The sequence below is a fragment of the Exophiala bonariae genome (assembly GCF_035927105.1).
Source record: "Exophiala bonariae strain CCFEE 5792 chromosome Unknown scaffold_9, whole genome shotgun sequence".
Lineage (NCBI taxonomy): Eukaryota > Fungi > Ascomycota > Eurotiomycetes > Chaetothyriales > Herpotrichiellaceae > Exophiala > Exophiala bonariae.
The window spans coordinates 920,732-939,049 of record NW_027042484.1 but is presented as its reverse complement, the minus strand read 5'-3'; the positions used below and the strand labels follow the sequence as shown (position 1 = coordinate 939,049).

Sequence of the window (18,318 nt, the reverse complement as noted above, 5' to 3'; positions counted from 1 at the left end):
GGTTGTCAGTAGAGCAGATACTGGACTCGCAGGAATCATGTTCTCATTATTGAGAGGACGTACGACCTGCTAACCATCAAGACAAAGCTGATTATCGAGCAACTTTGTTGACAGTAATTGTATAGCAAAGAATTTCCACAACTACCTGCCTCCAGCTGGCGCCCTCCATACTACCCTTCACTCTATGGTGCTGGAAGAGAATGTAATATCAGCACCACTTTACAAGCTAGTTTGGTGCCCAATGTATGACTTCCTGCCTCTGATAAACCAGTCGCAGATGATTAGGACCGCCATCGCCACATAAACTGCTGAAATGTAATTCATATCTGTTGATCGATGGTTAGTTGTGGTGTATTCGGACAAACTTGGGGTATGTACTCACTGGTAGGCGTCACAGGTCGATACGAAGGCAAAGAATAGGCGACAAGTGTAAACGCTGTCCAAAGCAGCAAGATGATGTTCGACACAAGACCAAGAGCACCGCACCAAAAGGGACCACGTTTAATGTTGTTGCGGCCTCTGAACAGTAGGCACAGAATCGGGATCGAGTAGCTGACATATAGAGTCGTAATGACTGCGGTGATGATGCTGAATGGAAGACCTATCAGTACAATTTGAAGATAAAAAATCGACTGCAAGAACTCACGAATTTAAAGCCGCTGAACTTCCCAAATACAGAAGTCCGATCAACGCATCAAAGATACAGCTGACCGTCAGAGCTCGCAGGGGCGTATCTAACTCCTTGTTCACATGGCTTAAGAACTTATGCCCTGGCAATCCAGCGTCCCGGGCGAAGCTCCAGCACAGGCGGGTCTGCCATGTATGACAAGCAATTTGACAGCCAGCACCGGTAAGAACGATCAAAGTCCCAAGACCGAGAGCTCCTGCCTCACTAACGGCTTGTCTGAAAATCTCGAAAATAGGGACTAACGTTGGAGTTGCCGCAATGGTATCGATGTCCTGCAGCGAGAACATCATTCCGATCACGAAGCACCACGCTGTCACGAAACCGAGTGCAATCGTCGACATCAAGGCCAACGGGATCCTGCGCTCGGGCTGATGGATCTCTTCAGCCAAGTGCGTTGCACAATCAATCGCTGCGTATGGCCAATTAGTGTTGATCAAACCGAGGATGAATGCCACTCCGTCCGACTTCCATCCTGTATTGTTGATAAACTCCGTAAATACGAAGCTTGCTGGTCGATAGGTATCAGCAGAGGCTGTCACTGCTATAAGGATAATTAAGAACGAGCATATGGTCATGTATAAGCTCGCGGTGGTGAGATATGGAAGTAGTCGACCCCAGGTATTTCCGAAGAACCCCACTAAGTTGAAGAGCTGATACGCAACCAAAACATGCCACGCCTTAATTTCGCTGTGTATATCTCTTGGTTAGCGTATCTCTCTTACAATTAAAAAGTCTCAAATCGGAGAGGGAGATCACGAACAAGTCGGGGTGGCCAATCTGCCACAGCCCAAGAATCGCTGCACCCATGCTCAAAGAAACAGAAGCAGACGTAAAAATAGAGCCTAGATAGGCAGTCCACCCCGTAAGATAACTGCTTATGGGTGCATATCGTGGAGAGGCGAGCTGTTTCGCCCAGTAGTACTGTCCTCCAGAGTTTGGATAAGCACTGGCAAGTTCGGATAGGCTTATCGCTACAGCGACTGACATGATTCCGGTTATGATGAGGCCATAGACCAATAAAATAGGTCCGCCCGAGTTGATACCAGTTATCATAGCTGCAGAAACGCCGAACCATGAGTTCGTAAGGGAGAAGGAGACGGCGATCAATGACCAGGCAGAAAACTTTCGCTTTAGATCCTGCGAATATCCCATCTCCGCCAATCGAGCAGCATCGGGGTCATCGTTGACCAGCTCCTCCAGCCCTGTCTTGATGTCCTTCTCCTTGGAATCTTTCGAGTCCACCTCCATGGATGACATTTCGAGAGGTGGCAGGACTTTTCGACCAGCGTTTGCGGCTGCTGGAAGAGGAAATTAAACCCAGGCTTTGTATGTTTATAATATTGTGAGTACTGAGTATTGATTCAGCACGAGTGGCAACAAGTGGTGTAAAGTATGGCTATATATCCAAGATAGTCAATGGTCTTCAAGTCGTAAAGATTGATTGTGCCCCATAGACGAATCTGACTCCACATATCAATCCCTTTGAGTTTAAGACATGAAGTCTTGATGAAGTAAAAGATAGAGCGGTAATGCGTCTGAAGACTTGCAGCAGCTTATCTGACCTGCTTGATACAAGGCATGATACATCAGTCTCGACCACTGCATGGATCAAGAGGCCGAGGCCGCTCACCCTAGTTGAGGATAGGTGCTTGTGGGGTCACTACTCACAATTCCTTCCACATTCAGTTAGGCTGTGCTCTCGAATTTGCCTATTTGGGCAATTTTGTCTTGGTAAAGCACTAGGCCAATTGACCCGCCATCACTAAAGTTTGTTCAAGTAGTGGATATGCTGACTGCTTGTTCTCGTCTCGAAGCTCTGTGAGTATCTTACCGCTTGTCACTTTCGAAGAGACGCGCAGCATTAATCTCCGTGTCTCACGACTGGCGATAGCGAATGATGAGATCAATCAGAGCAACTATACAATCGGTGATGAATGCCAGGTACTTACAACACGACTGCGTGCGAAGTAGTAGTAACAGTCAATGAACTAGAATTATGGGGATGTGCCATGGAAAAGATCGTTGGCGATATCAGTTTGAGAGCATGGTTGTGGAGCCGGCGGTGGAGCCCACGGTGGCTCTGGGGTTGGTGATCGACTCTCCATTAAACATGGGAATGACATTAGACTGCATCCTCAGGCTTGCCTTTGTCTCTGAGCCCCAAACTATCGTGCCGGTATATAATGGATGCCTCCTCTCATCGAAACAGTGCATTCGCAGTCCACTCACTGTAACAATCAGCAGCATTAGCACTCGCAAGCAAATGTGGTTCGAGACCTGCGAGCTCAAAGCCGGATACAGGCGAATGGACAGGACGTTGAGAGCGTGCTTTGGAAGGAATCTGATACGAAAGCTGTACAATTCCACCGTGTTTCATAGTCACTAATCCCACTGGGAAATCGATGCTTTCTGAGGGAGGAATGCGTAAAGACTATAGTACATGATATTCGATGGCCGTCCCCGCGGCGGTTCAGGTCGGTGTGCTGTCACCACCACATCTGAGCACAATGTTGCCCCGGCTTCTCAAGGTCGTCCTATGGGAAACAGAAAGTCATGAATTGTTATTCTGGCATAGTATACCCATCGAGACGATAAAGTAAAGTAAACCATTACTCCTGAGTACCACGTTTTTATACGACTATACCTGGGGTGACTGATATCATCGCTCCTAGCGACACTGGCGTCAATACATAGTGGAGTGAGCATTTCCGAACCACCATTTTCGCAATCTGGTAGCGGAAAGACGGGTTTTACTTTATGATGAGGCACCAGATTCCTGGGATGCCGCCTCAACGCCAGCAAGAAGTCTTGGAACTGGAACAGATGCTGTGGTGACCTGATTTGAAAGTGGCCAAACCGGATTTGTCTTCGCATTGTTGGCAGGTTGGGAACTTGGAGCTGTTGGCCTGCCACCGACGAAGCCATATGTAGGAGCAGGCTGATTGGCAGGGATAGAGGAACCTGAGTGCTGGTGAACTGGGGGACCTCCAGGAGGCATGGGCCCTGGTGGGGGCGGGTAATGCCACTGTGGTGGAGGATAGGGGTAGTTGTGTGTCGGTGCATGTGGAGGTGGATAGTACTGTTGAGAATAATCGGGTCGAGGGGGTGGGTTCCAGCCCATGGGAGGGTTTGACCTCGTCTTCTCGGCTTCGAGGTCGCGGATTTTTTGCTCGGCCGCAAGTAGTTGAGCTCTGAGCGCTTCGAGCTCAGGATTTGAAGCTGGCACAGTCGTGGGTGGAGATATGGCAGCAGTATGCTCTGTTGTGGAGCTAGAAGGAGGGGGTCCGGCTGAATGGGCAGGAGCTGACATTCGCTTTGAGCGTTTACTCGGTCGAGGTACTCGTGCGTTTTGCCCAGAACCCCATGTGATGGACTCCCCGCTCATGAAGCCAGCCATCATGCCCGGGTATGGTGTTCTTTTCGGTTTTCCTTGCTTAGACGCATTCCCGGCTGTACCTTCTCCGTTGGCCGCCGCATCGTTCTCTGGTGCTGGTGTCGACTGTGTGCCAGGCTGGGCATCGACTTGGTCTGACACTGCATTCTCTGATGATTGGAGCTCGATTCTTCCTGCAGAGCCAAGGAAGTCGAAGAGAGGTTGCAGACTATCGTTCCCATCATTTGGCTCTGGAACCGTAGCAGCGCTGACTTCAGGCACAGGCTCTGTTGCTGGCCGTTTCTTGTTTGGCCTCTCTTTAGGCTCTTTGGGCTCCTTAGGCTTGGGGTCCACTTTGGTCTTGCCACGCTTCCTCGAGGTCATGACAGATAAAAGCTCAGGATTGAAAATTTCCAACAGCTTCCGTCTCTTGCTCTCCTTGCGTGGAATAGGTGCCCGTTCTTCGTAGGTTGGATGCAAAGGGACATGTTTATAGTGCAGCTCTAGGCTCATTTTCGTGATGGAGAATTTGACGGATAGAAGCCCCTGACATTCAAAGACGGATTTTCTGATCTTCACATCATTTCGAAGTTTTGCTGCTCCCTCGTTGGCCGCTCTGCCTTTGTTTAAACTCGAATCATTGCAGTAGTAAGAAAATCTGCTGGCTTGGTCCTCACGACTGAGCCAATGGTTGTGAAAGCTGTACTTGTAACCGTCGGTACGCTCAACGGATTCCACGAGTGCTTTCGAAATGGCTCTCTGCGTCAGTGCTCTCTCATCAGCATCTTTAATCGTATGCAAGGCATCGATGACGCTGACAGCAGTTTTGCTGAAAGTGCTGTACACGTATGGAGTTCGCTTGTGGGGATTCTGTGCCTGCGTACCAATTGGCTCTCTTTTCGGTACCATAAAGGCAGCAGTGACAGGGAATGAAAACTCCAGGGTAGTATGTGCGGCGTCTCCAGTGGGGTTGTCTAGATACTCACGCAACTTGATTTCCATCTCTTCGACGCGCTGGCATTTGAAGCATATGGATTTCCCTAGTGGGTCTTTAGCGTGTCTGCCACGATTCCGCTTGACAGGAGCTGGGGGATTCTCGGCAACTGGTGCTGCAGGTTCCGTAGTATCAGCATCTTTTGTGGATTGTTCGGTCTGATCGTGTGAGATCGCATCGACTGTTGCCGCACTGCCTTCTTCAGCCTCCATCTTGTCGTTGGCGATGATGAAGAAGCGAGTGGTGTTGAATAGATGTTCTTTTGCAGATAACAATAGAGTGAAGTAGAAATTAACCCAACAAACTACCCCTGCCAAGACACCAGTCTCCCGCAACTGAGAGCTTTCGATTGGCTCCTTGTCCACCGCCCTTGCAAGCAGTTCCTCACATCTTTTGGAGGAGTACATGCTGAGGCACTTATGTTGCTCAGACTCCGACGTCCTGAATTTTGCTCCAGATTCAGTGTTGCTACCTCGACAAACTCGCTCTTCTGCACACCGAGATACCTCAGTGATCGCACCAAGATGGCCCCCACCGGTGAAGCAGCTGGAGAGCTGCGCCCCATCGTTTTTTCTGGTCCATCGGGCACAGGAAAGTCTACTCTGATCAAACGACTGTTCGCACTCCATCCCAATCTTTTCGGGTTCAGTGTCTCCCACACAACGAGAAAACCACGTCCGGGTGAAGAGGATGGCGTCCACTATCATTTCACTTCCGTCGAGAACTTCGAAAAGATGGTGGCAGAAGACGCCTTCGAAGAACATGCCAAGTTTGGAGGGAATCACTACGGCTCGTCCAGACAATCAGTACAAGACGTCGCGGAGGGAAAAGGGAAGAACATAGACGGTACCACCGCTGAGGGAAAGAGGATATGCATCTTCGATATCGAGATGGAAGGGGTGAAGCAACTCAAAAAGAGCCGGCTGGACCCGAGAATCTGCTTCATTCAACCACCAAGCATTGAAATCTTGGAGCAGAGGTTGCGTGGAAGAGGAGACACAAGTGAGGATGCGGTGCAAAAACGACTGGCTCAAGCCAAGAATGAGATCGAATACTGCAGAACCGAAGGCAAGAACGACAAAGTGATTGTCAACGACGACCTTGAGACCACGTTCAAGGAGCTCAACGAATGGGTCATGAAGGACATATCCTCCAGCAACTAGAATTACTATCTCGGCCCCAGAGTGCGGGCATGACTGACGATGACGGGCGTTGTGAGAAACTGAAAAACGGACACCAAACCAGGAGAAGGGTGGAATGTTATGAAGAATTATTATACCCATGTGAAAGACGAAAAGACCCGCTCTCCATAGACGCTGCATTAGGGGGAAAAAGGTTCTCAAAGATGATGGTGACAAGAAGAATATGGCAAACGCTCATGCTCAACCATCACTCCACGAAATTCATTCCATCCTGTCCCTTTGAAGAACTCCACCTAGTATCCATTCATGGTCATGCGTTGTGAGCCTCTGCTCAATTCTCTGTCTGCGGATGGACTGATAGGCCTGCTTCCAGCCATACCGCTTGCTGCACTGCTTTCCTTGAGGGCCAACAATTGCTTGGCTCGGAATGTCTCGTAGTGGATCTGGCTGGTGGTTTCGATCAGATCCTGCAAATGTGTTCGGGTCAGGAAATTCCTGAGGTAGACAAATTCGCAGTGGTTTTCATCCTCGACATTGATGACACCCCATTTGTTTTGACGGCCACGGACTTGCTTGCCATTAACAATGATAGTCTTTTCGCTGCCAACCACTGCAAATGGAATAATGTCCTTGATGGTGCTGTTTGTAGCCCGCTCTTCATCGTCCAGCTCTTCGTTATCGTAAGGGTACATCTTCAGATTGTGGAAGGCAAATTCCTCCTTGATGCGCTCCTTGAAAGCACGGCGTTCTTCCAGGGTCAGCGAGTCGGCCTTTGCAATGACAGGGACGACATTGACGACGTCAGAAAGTTTCTTGAGGACGACAATATCGATAGGTTTGAGGGCGTGTCCAGATGGCTGAATGAAGAAAAGACAGCAGTGAATTCGAGTGTCTTGGATATAGCGTTCTCGCTGGGCGGTGAGTTCTTTTCGGAGGTAGGCAGAGTGTTGGTCCTTGATATATTTAACGATAGGATCCCAGCTAGAAGAAAATCAGCAACACAACAAATGATATGGAGGAACCATGATTGAACTCACCACCTATCATTGTTGACCAAGTCGCCGTATCCAGGAGTGTCCACAATGTTCAATCTTAGTCGCACACCATTTTCCTCAATAACTGCATGCTGATTAGCAACTCACGTTATTCTACAATAAAGCGAACGTAGGACTGACTGTGTGAAACGGTCTGTATCTCAGTGGTTGACCGGGTAGGTTCATCAGGCCGCAGGCGTCCTTTTGAGTCGATCAGGTGGGATGCGAAGATGGTGTTGATCAGGGTTGATTTGCCCAAGCCAGTTTGACCTATAACCAGTCAATATAGATTCGAGGAGGCTCTCCTCCATCTCACATACCGACGCAAATGACATTGAATTGAAAGCCTCTTTTGAGAAGTTTCTTTTCGATTTGTTGGGTGATGCTGTCAAAACCGACATGGCTTCGTGGGAAGACGGCGTTCCCCTGGGGCATTGCCATGGTCATAATGTGATGAGTTTGACGGGCAGACAACAGAAAGGTGGTTTGGAGGGAGAACAGCGATGAAAACAGAGCAGTCCAGTGAAGTTGGTTGATCGGGGCTTGCAGTCAGGAAGAGAGTGCTCGAGGAGGAAGTTGCGACTGCGACAAATTTCCCCAGAGCGGACACGAAGTTGACCAAGTTGAGTAGGGACACTGCTGCAGAAGCCGTGTGCAGGACCTGCAATTGGCTGGTGATCCCCTATTTTCCATCTCCAGAGCCAAGGACAGGGGAAGCAGGAGCCACCACCATCACGTGACTCTAGTCCTTGATTTGTCGCTTAGTCCACCGTATAAATACATCGGATCAGAAGAACAGTTTCACCAATCCAAAATGCAGCTCAATTCGGTAGCATCAAATAAATCATTCATGAGCCTCAGGTGTGCCCTTCGACCTCGCCAGCACAATCCGAGCAGCTGGTCGTCAGCAGATCCCCTTCTACCATGGCATCGCCCTCTCAAATATTACTCCGGCGCATAGCCTTGCCTCCAACCTTGCAGCCCCTGTACTCAATCTTCACTCGACCCTTACTCACAGCAGCCATTTCGATAACCATCCCAGGCTTTCTGTCAGACATCTGGGAAGGAATCTTGAACGCAGTCCCCAAAAAGAAGACTTCTCATATGAAAAAGCGACATCGGCAGTTGGCAGGCAAGGCCCTCAAAGATGTTATCGCAGTGGTCAATTGTCCGGCTTGCGGAAGACCTAAAAGATCCCATCTTCTATGTCCCCACTGTCTTGCTCGTCAGTCTCCCAAATTACCTGGAAGCACATCATGTTGACAATCATATTAGAAATTCGCGAAAGCTTCCACAAAACTACGTGACAGATTCGAGCTTCGTCGTTTGCTACGCCCAAGTACCCGATGTCAAGCCCTCAAGAACTATGCTGAGCACCAGGAATCGAAGAAAGTGGTCAGCGCTGCATCGTACTGCAACCCTGCCTGGCACAAACCCGCTTGATTGTCCAGGGGTAATGACCAGTTCTGCTAGCTCTAAGGGGAGAGTGTGACGACCGAGAAATTGGCGCGCAACTTTGAGCCGCACAGCAGCCGGCAGGGATCTCAGGACTACTTATGAAGAGGAGGAGGATCCAGGTGGATAAAGTGCCGAGCAGAAACGTTGTCTTGGAACACCGCGAGACCAGTCGTTTAGTGTTTTCTGGAACATGATCAGTCATGCTGGAAGAGTCCCCTTGTAAGGATTGCCAGCCTGTTCCACAGACACACTTGGTATTGAATGTTGGTTCCTCTCTGGTCGACGAGAGCCGACATTTCTGCAAGACTCGTTTCGTCTTTGGAGATAGCCACAATTGTTGCCACCAAGCCGACACCTCCAGCGAAGGCGCTAGGCTTGGTCCGATGTCTGCATTCAATGACATGAAAGGCATGGCAACAAGAAACAAACTGCGAGCCTAGAGATGAGATATCTGGGAAACTGTAATACAAGTATGCAATACCTCTAGTGGTCTGGCTTCGCTGTCACTGGGCTCTCAACCCTTGAAATGTACATTTTTATATTTTGTAAATTACGTCATTTGAACTTCTTCCACCCTCCAGACAGTTTCATCTGACTCCTCCCCTTCTCATGTAGAGCGCCTCGAGCAAGAGAAAATGGTGAGCACAATGATGGACTCTCCAAGGCGAAAAGTTTCCAATACATGACTAACGACTCCACCAGTCAAAGCAGTACCTCGCGCAGCACACGGTCGACGAGGGTAAGTGTTGCAACGACAACGTCCCCATGTCGTCCCACCCTCAACCCACTAACCAAACAATATCTCCACAGCTCACGGCACAGACATATTCTCTCTCGCCGTGACCTCGGCGCAGATAATCACTGGCTCCGGCGATCCATCCATCAAAATCCACTCCACCACCGACAGCGACCTCCCCATCGCGCAGGTTCTCAAAGACGCACACAAATTAGGTGTCCATCACCTGATCACAAGCAAAGATGGTAGCAAAGTCGTGAGCGCAGGCTTCAGCGGCGAGGCCAAGATCTGGAAATACGAGGATGGGATCTGGAAGCTGGAGTCCGAGATCAACGTCGGCAAGGACGGCGCCAAAAAAGTCAAGGCTGGCGAGATCTGGGCCGTGGCGCTATCTGCCGATGCGCAGTATCTGGCGGCCACGACGTATGACGGACGAGTCAACGTCTGGAATCTCGCCAATGTGAACGAGAAGTTCAGAGAGTATGAGACGAAGGGTAGCTTTGGGATGTGTGTTGATCTGGTCGGTGTTCCAACCCATACAAGCCCTCCCTGACCCATCTTTAATCTAAATCTAAACACAGTCATCCGACGGACGGTTCATCGCCAGCGGCCATGAGTCCGGCAACATCTACCTCTTCTCGACCGCCACAAGCCGCCTCCTGCACTCGCTCCCGGGCCTGATCAAACCCATCCGCGACGTCAAATTCTCGCCGGCTTCGAAAATTGTCGCCGCGGCGGGTGATTCACGCATCATTTCCCTCTACAACCCCGAGTCCGGCGAGCAGGTGGCTAATCTCAGCGGCCACGCGGCGTGGATCACGAGTCTTGACTGGAGTTTTACAGGCCAGTATCTTCTGAGCGGCAGCCTCGATGGGAAAGTCAAGGTGTGGGATATCGACCGCAGAGCCTGTGTGGCCACTCATAGTGAGAGTGACAAGGGGCTGTGGTGTGTCAAGTGGTTGCCCAAGGGTGAGTCGGCTGTCGATCGTCAGAAGGCGGAGCGCTTCGTCACCGTGGGGAGTAATCGGGCGATTGCAATCTATCGCGAGGCTACTGGTGGATGAAAATAGGTCATGGTGGGCGTCGCTGTCAACACACACAATAACGTCCATGTGCAATGAAGCCGAAAGCGCATTCAGGTTCGTCGAGGTCACGATTGAGGAAAGCGAACTTGGTATCGTGTTACCAGCACCGCTTGATTCGAGAAAATAACAGCCACAGCTGAAGCTACTGCAACACACTACGAAACAACACGCCAGGTCGTCGAGTCCATCAACGGGCGGAAGTAACCGTCTACATCGTCCTGGAGTCCATTCTGAGAAGATAGCATGTCGCGTGGGCGTGGGGACGGTTCACAAAAGCCACACTAGGTTTCTACATCCGAGGATCAAGTTTTCAAGCTTTAGAAGATCCAGGAATCTCGGATCGAGAGCCAAGATCAATTAGGGCTCATCAGGTGCATAGTAATCCACATGATCAGAACATTCATGCATGTTCGAAGATGTGAGGTATACATAATTTTGAGTTGATTGGAGATGTCTCTCAACGAAAACGCACGCACATCCACAGCGGCTTTAAAAACCCGTAAGGAAGGAGTGAGAACACGAATGGAGAAAGCAAGGATATAGCCTTGTTTAAAATGATGAAGTGTTCCTCTAGGCATACTTATTGACAACATCGACCATGGGAAATAAAGATTCGATGAAGCTTCGAAAGTGCCGATTCTTAAATCTTTGTTGTGTTTCAAAGTCGTGGAGCTCTCGACTCCGGCTGCTGGTCAGGTAGGTTAGGCAGTCGTCAAGCGTATCCAGATGGCAAAAGCTGCAAGGATGGATCGAAGAGTTGAGGTGCAGTCATAATGTTTCCACGATTCACCGTATTTCATGTAGACCCAATCACTACAACTTACCTCATGTCAAGATCATGGGTTGTAATGTCAGAGCGTAGCCATGGGTCCGAAGCCTTCCCTGGATAATGACCAAGCTGAGGAAATGCGAGAGTCCAGACCGGGACATCGACAATCCGCAACATCTCTCGAGAAATCCAGATTTGAAAAGCGAACTTCGGATATGGAGCTCCGCCACATACCAGTAAAACACGCGATCGTGAGCCGGGCTTTGGTCGCAAACCTGTGGTAGGCAGTCGTCACTCTAAGATTTGATGCTCTAGAGGTCACAAAGCATATCAATTATCGTCCGAGTCTTCCATCAATCCACAGAAGTGGCAGAAACTCCGGTGCCACTGTACAGTAAGGCACAGTCGTTAGCTCCCAGATCTCTTTCCAGAGAGGAATGAACCTGCTGCCTGGGAGCATTGGAGATGACAAGGGCACGGCAGTCACATTGTAGTGCATGGAGAGGGTTGTATGCCAAAAGCGAATTGCGAACACCATTTTCAATATCACTTCCGAAGAAGGACCTTGTGGATGCAGCAAATTATGATTGGCTTGGTCAGTCTCGGTTCGCTCGGGAATGTGTGGACACAACTGAAAGAGCACTCTAGTGAGGAGTACTCGATGCATTCAACAAGGGTTTATTTTGAGCGCCTTGACAATAATATGTAAGGAGAGAAGCAAGAAGTCGGGGAGGACATCTCGAAGCTTTTATCAGAAAAATTATACCGAGGCTTGGCAAATATCCGCGCTAAAAAGATCTCTGATCCTCCGTATCAAATTCCCTCGTCAGCCTTGTTGTGCAGCTTGAACTCGAAGCGCTCAACACACAATCATGTTGAATAGTACATTGAGCGCTCCTTCCTGAATGGTCCTTCTATTGTGTTAAACCAAATCTGACGCTTTTCTCCTTTGTCCTCGTCGGGAAGCGTTGCGAGCTTTACCAGATATAATTACCACTTTAGCTATTGTATCTGGTTCACCGGTACTCCTATCGTCAGCTGGTCACGGAACTACACATTGAGAGCCATGGCAAATGTGTTCTCCATCGGCTCGTCGTGCAGCATGAATCCATACTTTACGAAAACGCAATCGTGCTGTATTTCTGCTCGAACCCTATGCTTGATCAAATTGTATTGATTTCATGCCTGCCCAAGGATGTAAAGTGTCCGTGCCCCATATGGGGATTTTAGGAACTTTCTCCATACCGCGAATGGGCCCTAACACTCAATTCCGCAACCGTCTTGAGTGGCTGTTGCTATCATGAAAGACAGCGGTTTGACCAGGATGACAAGTTAACGGCTAATGGCCACGCCATCAGAGTAGCAAACAGCCTAAGCGTATCAGGCGAAATATCAACCACAAAATGATCAAAGCACATAACCTTGACAACGCCTTTGCGGTAGCATCACGACCCTTTCGTGCCGACGCTGATATCGCAGCTGTTCAAGTCGAAGGCAAAAATCCCCAAAGAACTTGATGCCCTTTCCATGAGCTTCGAGTTTTGCGCATGCCCGCGCTGATTTCCTTCTGCATACCATATCTTCCTCACATTTTACACGCTACTTAAGCAGATCGCGTCGTGGAATGCGGGGAGGTATTGCCGGATTTTGCGGACAATGAACGCTTGTCATGTTTGAGGTCGCTCAACTTCGATATAATCAGTGTCTATTGTTTGGGGAGGACCGCGCAACACCCACAAGATGAACCGGTCGCGAGGTGTGCGGGCGAGAATGGAAAAGTGAGCAAGAACAGCATGCATGAGAATTGGTTATTATGTGACGAATGAACGTCTTCAACATGAATTTCATGATAATCATAACTCCTAGAATTAAAACTTCTTGCCGCTCCGACAAAGACTTGCGGCATAACTCTATGAGGGGCAATGGATAATTCGACCATCAAACTCCGGGTGATGCCCTCAAGCCAAAGTTTTCTTCGGGGATTCAAAAAGAACTCCAATGATTTCGTCAAGAATTGTGTACACGAGGTGCTGATTGAGGCGTGCATTATTCATAGTCGCAGATATCCTTCGGGCGGCGGCCTGCGCGTTCGCCCTGCCGACCACACTTGCGGCAAGGTCGGGCACGAGCGTCTTGACCATCAACTCGGCCTCGGCTTTGGATTTCTTTTTCTCCGCCGCAGTGCGAGGTTTGGATTCTCTCATCTTGCCTCCTCCGGGCCACATGGTGTCTTTGATCATTGCGATGTACTTGAGCAGTGCGTCTTCCTGCGTGAAACCCTTGACGAGTTCGCGGACCTTGCGTTCAATGGCGCCGCCGAGAAGTTGGTGGAGTACCACAATCACTGCGCGGCCGCGCAGCCAGTTGTTCCCCCGATTGAGTTCGAAGGTTTCGAGGAAAATGTCGCAGATGGGCTTAACAAATGGTTCGAGTTCTTTGTCTTCGAAGGCCGCTAGCTCTGCCTCCGCTTCGGCGACAGGTCCAGCGTCAATCGAGACGACATCTGGCTGGGCCATGCCGAGCTGGCTGGTGGCTGCAGATATCAGGTTCTGTCCTGCAACCGACAGCTGATCGAGTACTGAAATGTTTCCGAGAAATTCGTCCATGCCATCAGTCACCGAGTTGTATATACGGCTGACAATATCTTGTGTATCTGTCGCATTGCTTGTGTCATGGGATCCAATGCTTTGCTGGGAAAGGAAGGACCTCAGCTCGCGACTTCGACAAACATCTGGCATTCGGAGTAACTGTTGGAGATAGTTCTCCAGGCCAGTACGTCGATTCTGTAGGAATTGCTTCTGTAGCTTCATAACCACTCTTCTTCGTGGAAACTCCAGGTCTCTCGTAGAAGGATATCTCCGTCGTAAGTGCTGATGGAGCTCGTGAAACTCACTGTAACGACGGGTGACCACCCACACTGCGGAGGGCATTTGGTCACCTGCTTGTCGTTGAACTTCGACCACATACAAGGCAAATTCACGGCCGTCTTCTTCCTTGCCTACCACAACTGACTGAATCGAAATTTTGGATCGGCCGTACAAACTGTTGTCACTCTCTTGAACAATGTACTGTTGACGTTGTAGCTCTTTGCGGCGTATTTCCCGCTGTAAACTTGATTTGGATTTCGAGAGAATCCGGAGCTCGGCAACATTGTTTGTCAATTCTGCTTTTCGTGTCAACGCATCAACCACAGACTCTTGTGATGTGAGCCGTTCAATGTCATTGGTGAGCCCTGTGATCGCTTCTGCAAGACCCAGATCACCTGGTGCTGCTTCATGAATCTCATCTTCTCCGATTTCGTCATCTTTGCCCTCTTTGTCAACATATTCATCTTCCAGAAATTTCTCTTCATCCGGGAAGAGATCGTTGTCACTGAACACTCCAATACGTGATGATGTATTCACCAACCCCAAAGTGGCCAGACTCGGTTTTAGTTTATTCGTAGGCCCCGAGTCAACGTTCGGAAAGTCCAGTGAGTCGCGAGGAGATTCTAAGGCCCTCGTCGATTTGGTAACGGAAATTGGGGAGCCGAATAAGGCATCATCATCATAGCTTCCGCCATCATCTACAGGGCCGTCTGTCATGATGTTATTCATAGCAGCTTCCATGCTCTCGATGACTTGACGTTGCTCAGCTGCTGCGTCGCCGTTAAGAGATTCATGCCCTAGGCTATTTGTGGAGTGCGCGAGCGGATCTGTGTCATATCCGTCATCAAAAAGAGGTGCTGAGGGTCCAGTGCGTTTGGGCAGATCATCATCAAAAAGTTTGGAAGAACTCAGACTACGAACATCAGTGGAGGACACTGCAGCACGTCGAAGATCCTTGGGTTTGATGGCTGGCTGTGAATTCGTGCGTGCCATTACATGAGACTGCACTTGCAGCTTGGCACCCATATTCTGGACTGGAGAGACCTGGGTCGCAAGCTGATCGGAGCTCTGCCGCCGGGGTTGCATAGAGGAGGCTTCGCTGGACGCAAGGAATTTGTAGTACAGGTCTGACTTCCGAAAGTTCGGAAGATGTTGTATTGTCAACTCCTCCAAGACAGCTGATTGAGCAGACAAAATGGCAGTTCTCGCCGATCGGTATTGCGGTGGTGTCGCCTTGCGCCCCGCAACAAGGAAAGCCTTGATGGCGTCCCTACTCTCCTGGGGAATTTTTAGCTCTGGCTTGAGCATGTAGGCCTCGCTAATCTGCGCAATATCCATTCGATCAACATCTGTCCAACGTTGTTCTGTTCCGGGGACAGAATCGTCTCCGAAGTCATCTTCTAACGGATTTCGTAGACCATCAACCACAACCCAGAACTGGACTAGAGACATCTTTTGTTGGCGGTCCATGTACTCCATGAAGTAGGATAGCCCGGAAGCAGTATGCATGATCTCCACTAAAGTCCAATCACGGGGTTTGAAGTTCTGGACGGGACGATTATCGTTTTGAGAGGCAGACGCTTGCACGGTTGATCCAGTCCGACTCAGTTTTGCGATTTTCTGGTCCAGGACTCGCTTAGCCATTTCAAGCCTGCGTAGATAAATCGGATCCTGGCCTTCGACTAAGCTTTCCCGCTGAATCTGGCTGGCGATTGAGCTACGAAAACGTCGAGCGTCAGATAAATTCTTGGTCTTGCGAATGGCTCTAACAAATCGCTCGAACGCTCGCTCACTGTCATCTGCTGCCAAGCGCGGCAACTCTTGCTCCGCTCTAGGCTTGTTGATGGGCGAAGTATGCTGATCGAGCGCTGCCCGCATCCTTCTCACGGTTTGACGATCTTGGAGTGTGGTACGTCCGTACGCTTCAATGATTTGGTTCCAAGTGTCTGGATCAGCAAGAAGCTGCATCACAGGAAACAGGACTGCGCAGGAGACAATTTCCTTGATAAGAACCAAGGTTGCACGACTTCCCATCATGCTGGAAGAAAGTAGATCAGGTAGGATTCGAACCAGGATTTTCCGAAGATGATCTTGTTGAATAGTCTTTGCGTCAGAATAGGCGAGCGAGGCTGCTGCATGCAACTTCCCATCCTTGTACTTTGCGGCTATTGCCAGTTCCAAGTCTTCTGATTCCGTCACATTACGGTTTAAACTTCTGCCACGAACCACGCGTTCAGCTTGATCATAGTTTTGAAGATGTGTTGTAATTATGGGAACGATTTTGGAAACAATAACGTTCACCATATCTTCGTTCAGTATGCGATCTCTGATCTCAACCAGGGCTGTCCTAATGTTTCTATCCACCTCATTGACAAAGACTGCACTAGGCGTAATATTGTTGTACCATGATGTAACGAAATCCCTCAAGGCAAATGAGAGGAGGGAATCCAAGGCCTGCGAAACGACAAATGACTGGTCATAGAGTTGCGGGGGTTCGTACAATCGCGAGTGGTCATAGGTATTCAATTCTGCGGTCCATGCGGGAATCTTGATGAATCTGGGTACGTCAGAAAGGGTTGAGGATCGTTCACGCAGCCTCGAGGGAGGGATTGCTGCGGTAAGGGTCGCTGCGATGAAGATGGCGAGAGTGACCAAGCAACCCGCTGTGAAAGCATATCCGAGGAATCGCAATACGGGAACGAATCGTACTGCAAGGCCCCATGCGACAAAGGCGGCGAAAGCGGCAGACAAGATATGTTTCTGAGCCAGGGTCATCGTTGGTACATTGTTGCTGGACACATCCGACAAAGGCCGGAAGCCAGCCCAGATGAGGGCTTCGCTAGTCTTCTAGGGAGTTATGTAGAACCATACTGAGAGTCGTGAGATTATTGATATGGCGCGATCCAGAGAGAATGGCATTCGATGTAGTCTATGGCCTCAATCAGCATATGCCCGTTCGATGATGAAACTACAGGCGGGCAGGGTAATGACGGTGGATCATTGAAACCATGACGCATATTGCGTCTTATGCTCTAAACTTCCCTGTAACTGCCACGTTGTATTCAACACGGTTAATTCCACAAGCTTCAACTTACCCACCGTGTAGTCCACCAGATACCATCACTCACGCCGCTATTGCGGTTTAGCTGCTCGAAGAGATTTCTTGCTCGGTTCGCATCCGGTTACTCGTGGAATATCAGAAGCCTGCAGTGTTCAGGAATGATTTGTCATTGGGTCAGAACCGAGCAGCTTGATCTGAGCACAAGATACGAGAAGCACGGATCTCGTAAACAGACTTTCCTGGCCTTTACGGATGTTCAGAGTCACCCCACACTACATACCTACCTTGGTAGTTATCCAGGATATGTTCACTCTCAAAGAGGTATACCTTGATATTTTAAAGTTTGAGCTCCCTAGGTTCCTGATTCAGATGTTGTTCATGCCCTGGGGTGTCTTTGGTGACAGATCCGTACCTCGTACTGGCATTGACAGGTGATCTGAATACGACTTACAGCTGTCTTGCCTCGGTCATAGTCTGTGCGTTGTTCATGTGTGCATTTACACAAGGGTTCACGAGGGTTGTCATTGGCCAGAAAAGGCGGTGGAGTAGGTAGCACTCTGCCATGATGTGAAAGAATGTTCTGTTGGACTTCCTTGTCCCGATGTCGCCTTGTCCCATCGTGACTCAGTAAACCAAAGGCCGAACTTGAATGTCCTGAGAGAAGCGGTCCAGCATATCTCCGGGCCATTCGAGCTGCGTCCGGAGCTGCACCAAGAATGCCGGCAGTATGCCGGTCAAAACTCTTGGACAGCACAACACTGACGTGGTCGTCTGGAGACTGAGGAAGTCAAGCTGGGTCTGTAATCAGCATCAATATCAAAGGAGAGAAGTTCTTCAAGTTCGCCTACAAAAGTGATGAACGGACTCTCCCGGGATCCCGTCCGGCGACAACCGTACTTGCGGGTCCTGAATGCATACGACTGCGGGTGAGTCGAAGCCGGCATGATGTTCTTTTCTTCTGAGCCTTGTCGCTGGGGCAGTAGTTCCGTGCTCATGCTCCAACCCAGTCTGAGTCTCTTGAGACTCTCCAGCGACATGATAGCATGTCACGCACTTACTCAGCTTACAAAATGCCAATCCACAGTGGCCGCCAGATACCTAGGAGAAAAGG

General features: G+C 49.7%; 6 protein-coding genes across 6 annotated transcripts; 2 read left to right on the top strand and 4 right to left on the bottom strand.

The window, feature by feature from the left end:
• Window positions 1-219: 219 nt before the first annotated feature.
• On the bottom strand, window positions 220-1,936 carry LTR84_013160 (uncharacterized protein; the record flags this gene model as incomplete). The annotated part of the gene is made up of 4 exons (XM_064856665.1): window positions 220-326; window positions 383-588; window positions 647-1,229; window positions 1,411-1,936. The coding sequence occupies 4 exons, from the start codon at window positions 1,934-1,936 to the stop codon at window positions 220-222; spliced, it is 1,422 nt and encodes a 473-aa protein (XP_064707841.1).
• Window positions 1,937-3,443: 1,507 nt separating this feature from the next.
• Window positions 3,444-5,462, bottom strand: LTR84_013159 (uncharacterized protein; the record flags this gene model as incomplete). Its single annotated transcript, XM_064856664.1, has 1 exon — window positions 3,444-5,462. The coding sequence occupies one exon, from the start codon at window positions 5,460-5,462 to the stop codon at window positions 3,444-3,446; it is 2,019 nt and encodes a 672-aa protein (XP_064707840.1).
• A 117-nt stretch (window positions 5,463-5,579) lies between these two features.
• LTR84_013158 (uncharacterized protein) lies at window positions 5,580-6,218 on the top strand (the record flags this gene model as incomplete). Its single annotated transcript, XM_064856663.1, has 1 exon — window positions 5,580-6,218. One exon carries the CDS (start codon window positions 5,580-5,582, stop codon window positions 6,216-6,218), a length of 639 nt encoding a protein of 212 aa, XP_064707839.1.
• A 272-nt stretch (window positions 6,219-6,490) lies between these two features.
• On the bottom strand, window positions 6,491-7,672 carry SPN2 (Septin Spn2; the record flags this gene model as incomplete). Its single annotated transcript, XM_064856662.1, has 4 exons — window positions 6,491-7,178; window positions 7,235-7,316; window positions 7,373-7,501; window positions 7,552-7,672. 4 exons carry the CDS (start codon window positions 7,670-7,672, stop codon window positions 6,491-6,493), a joined length of 1,020 nt encoding a protein of 339 aa, XP_064707838.1.
• A 1,652-nt stretch (window positions 7,673-9,324) lies between these two features.
• Window positions 9,325-10,489, top strand: LTR84_013156 (uncharacterized protein; the record flags this gene model as incomplete). Its single annotated transcript, XM_064856661.1, has 4 exons — window positions 9,325-9,327; window positions 9,392-9,428; window positions 9,500-9,945; window positions 10,007-10,489. The coding sequence occupies 4 exons, from the start codon at window positions 9,325-9,327 to the stop codon at window positions 10,487-10,489; spliced, it is 969 nt and encodes a 322-aa protein (XP_064707837.1).
• Window positions 10,490-13,237: 2,748 nt separating this feature from the next.
• Window positions 13,238-18,244, bottom strand: LTR84_013155 (uncharacterized protein; the record flags this gene model as incomplete). Its single annotated transcript, XM_064856660.1, has 3 exons — window positions 13,238-16,993; window positions 17,659-17,985; window positions 18,056-18,244. 3 exons carry the CDS (start codon window positions 18,242-18,244, stop codon window positions 13,238-13,240), a joined length of 4,272 nt encoding a protein of 1,423 aa, XP_064707836.1.
• Window positions 18,245-18,318: the final 74 nt, after the last annotated feature.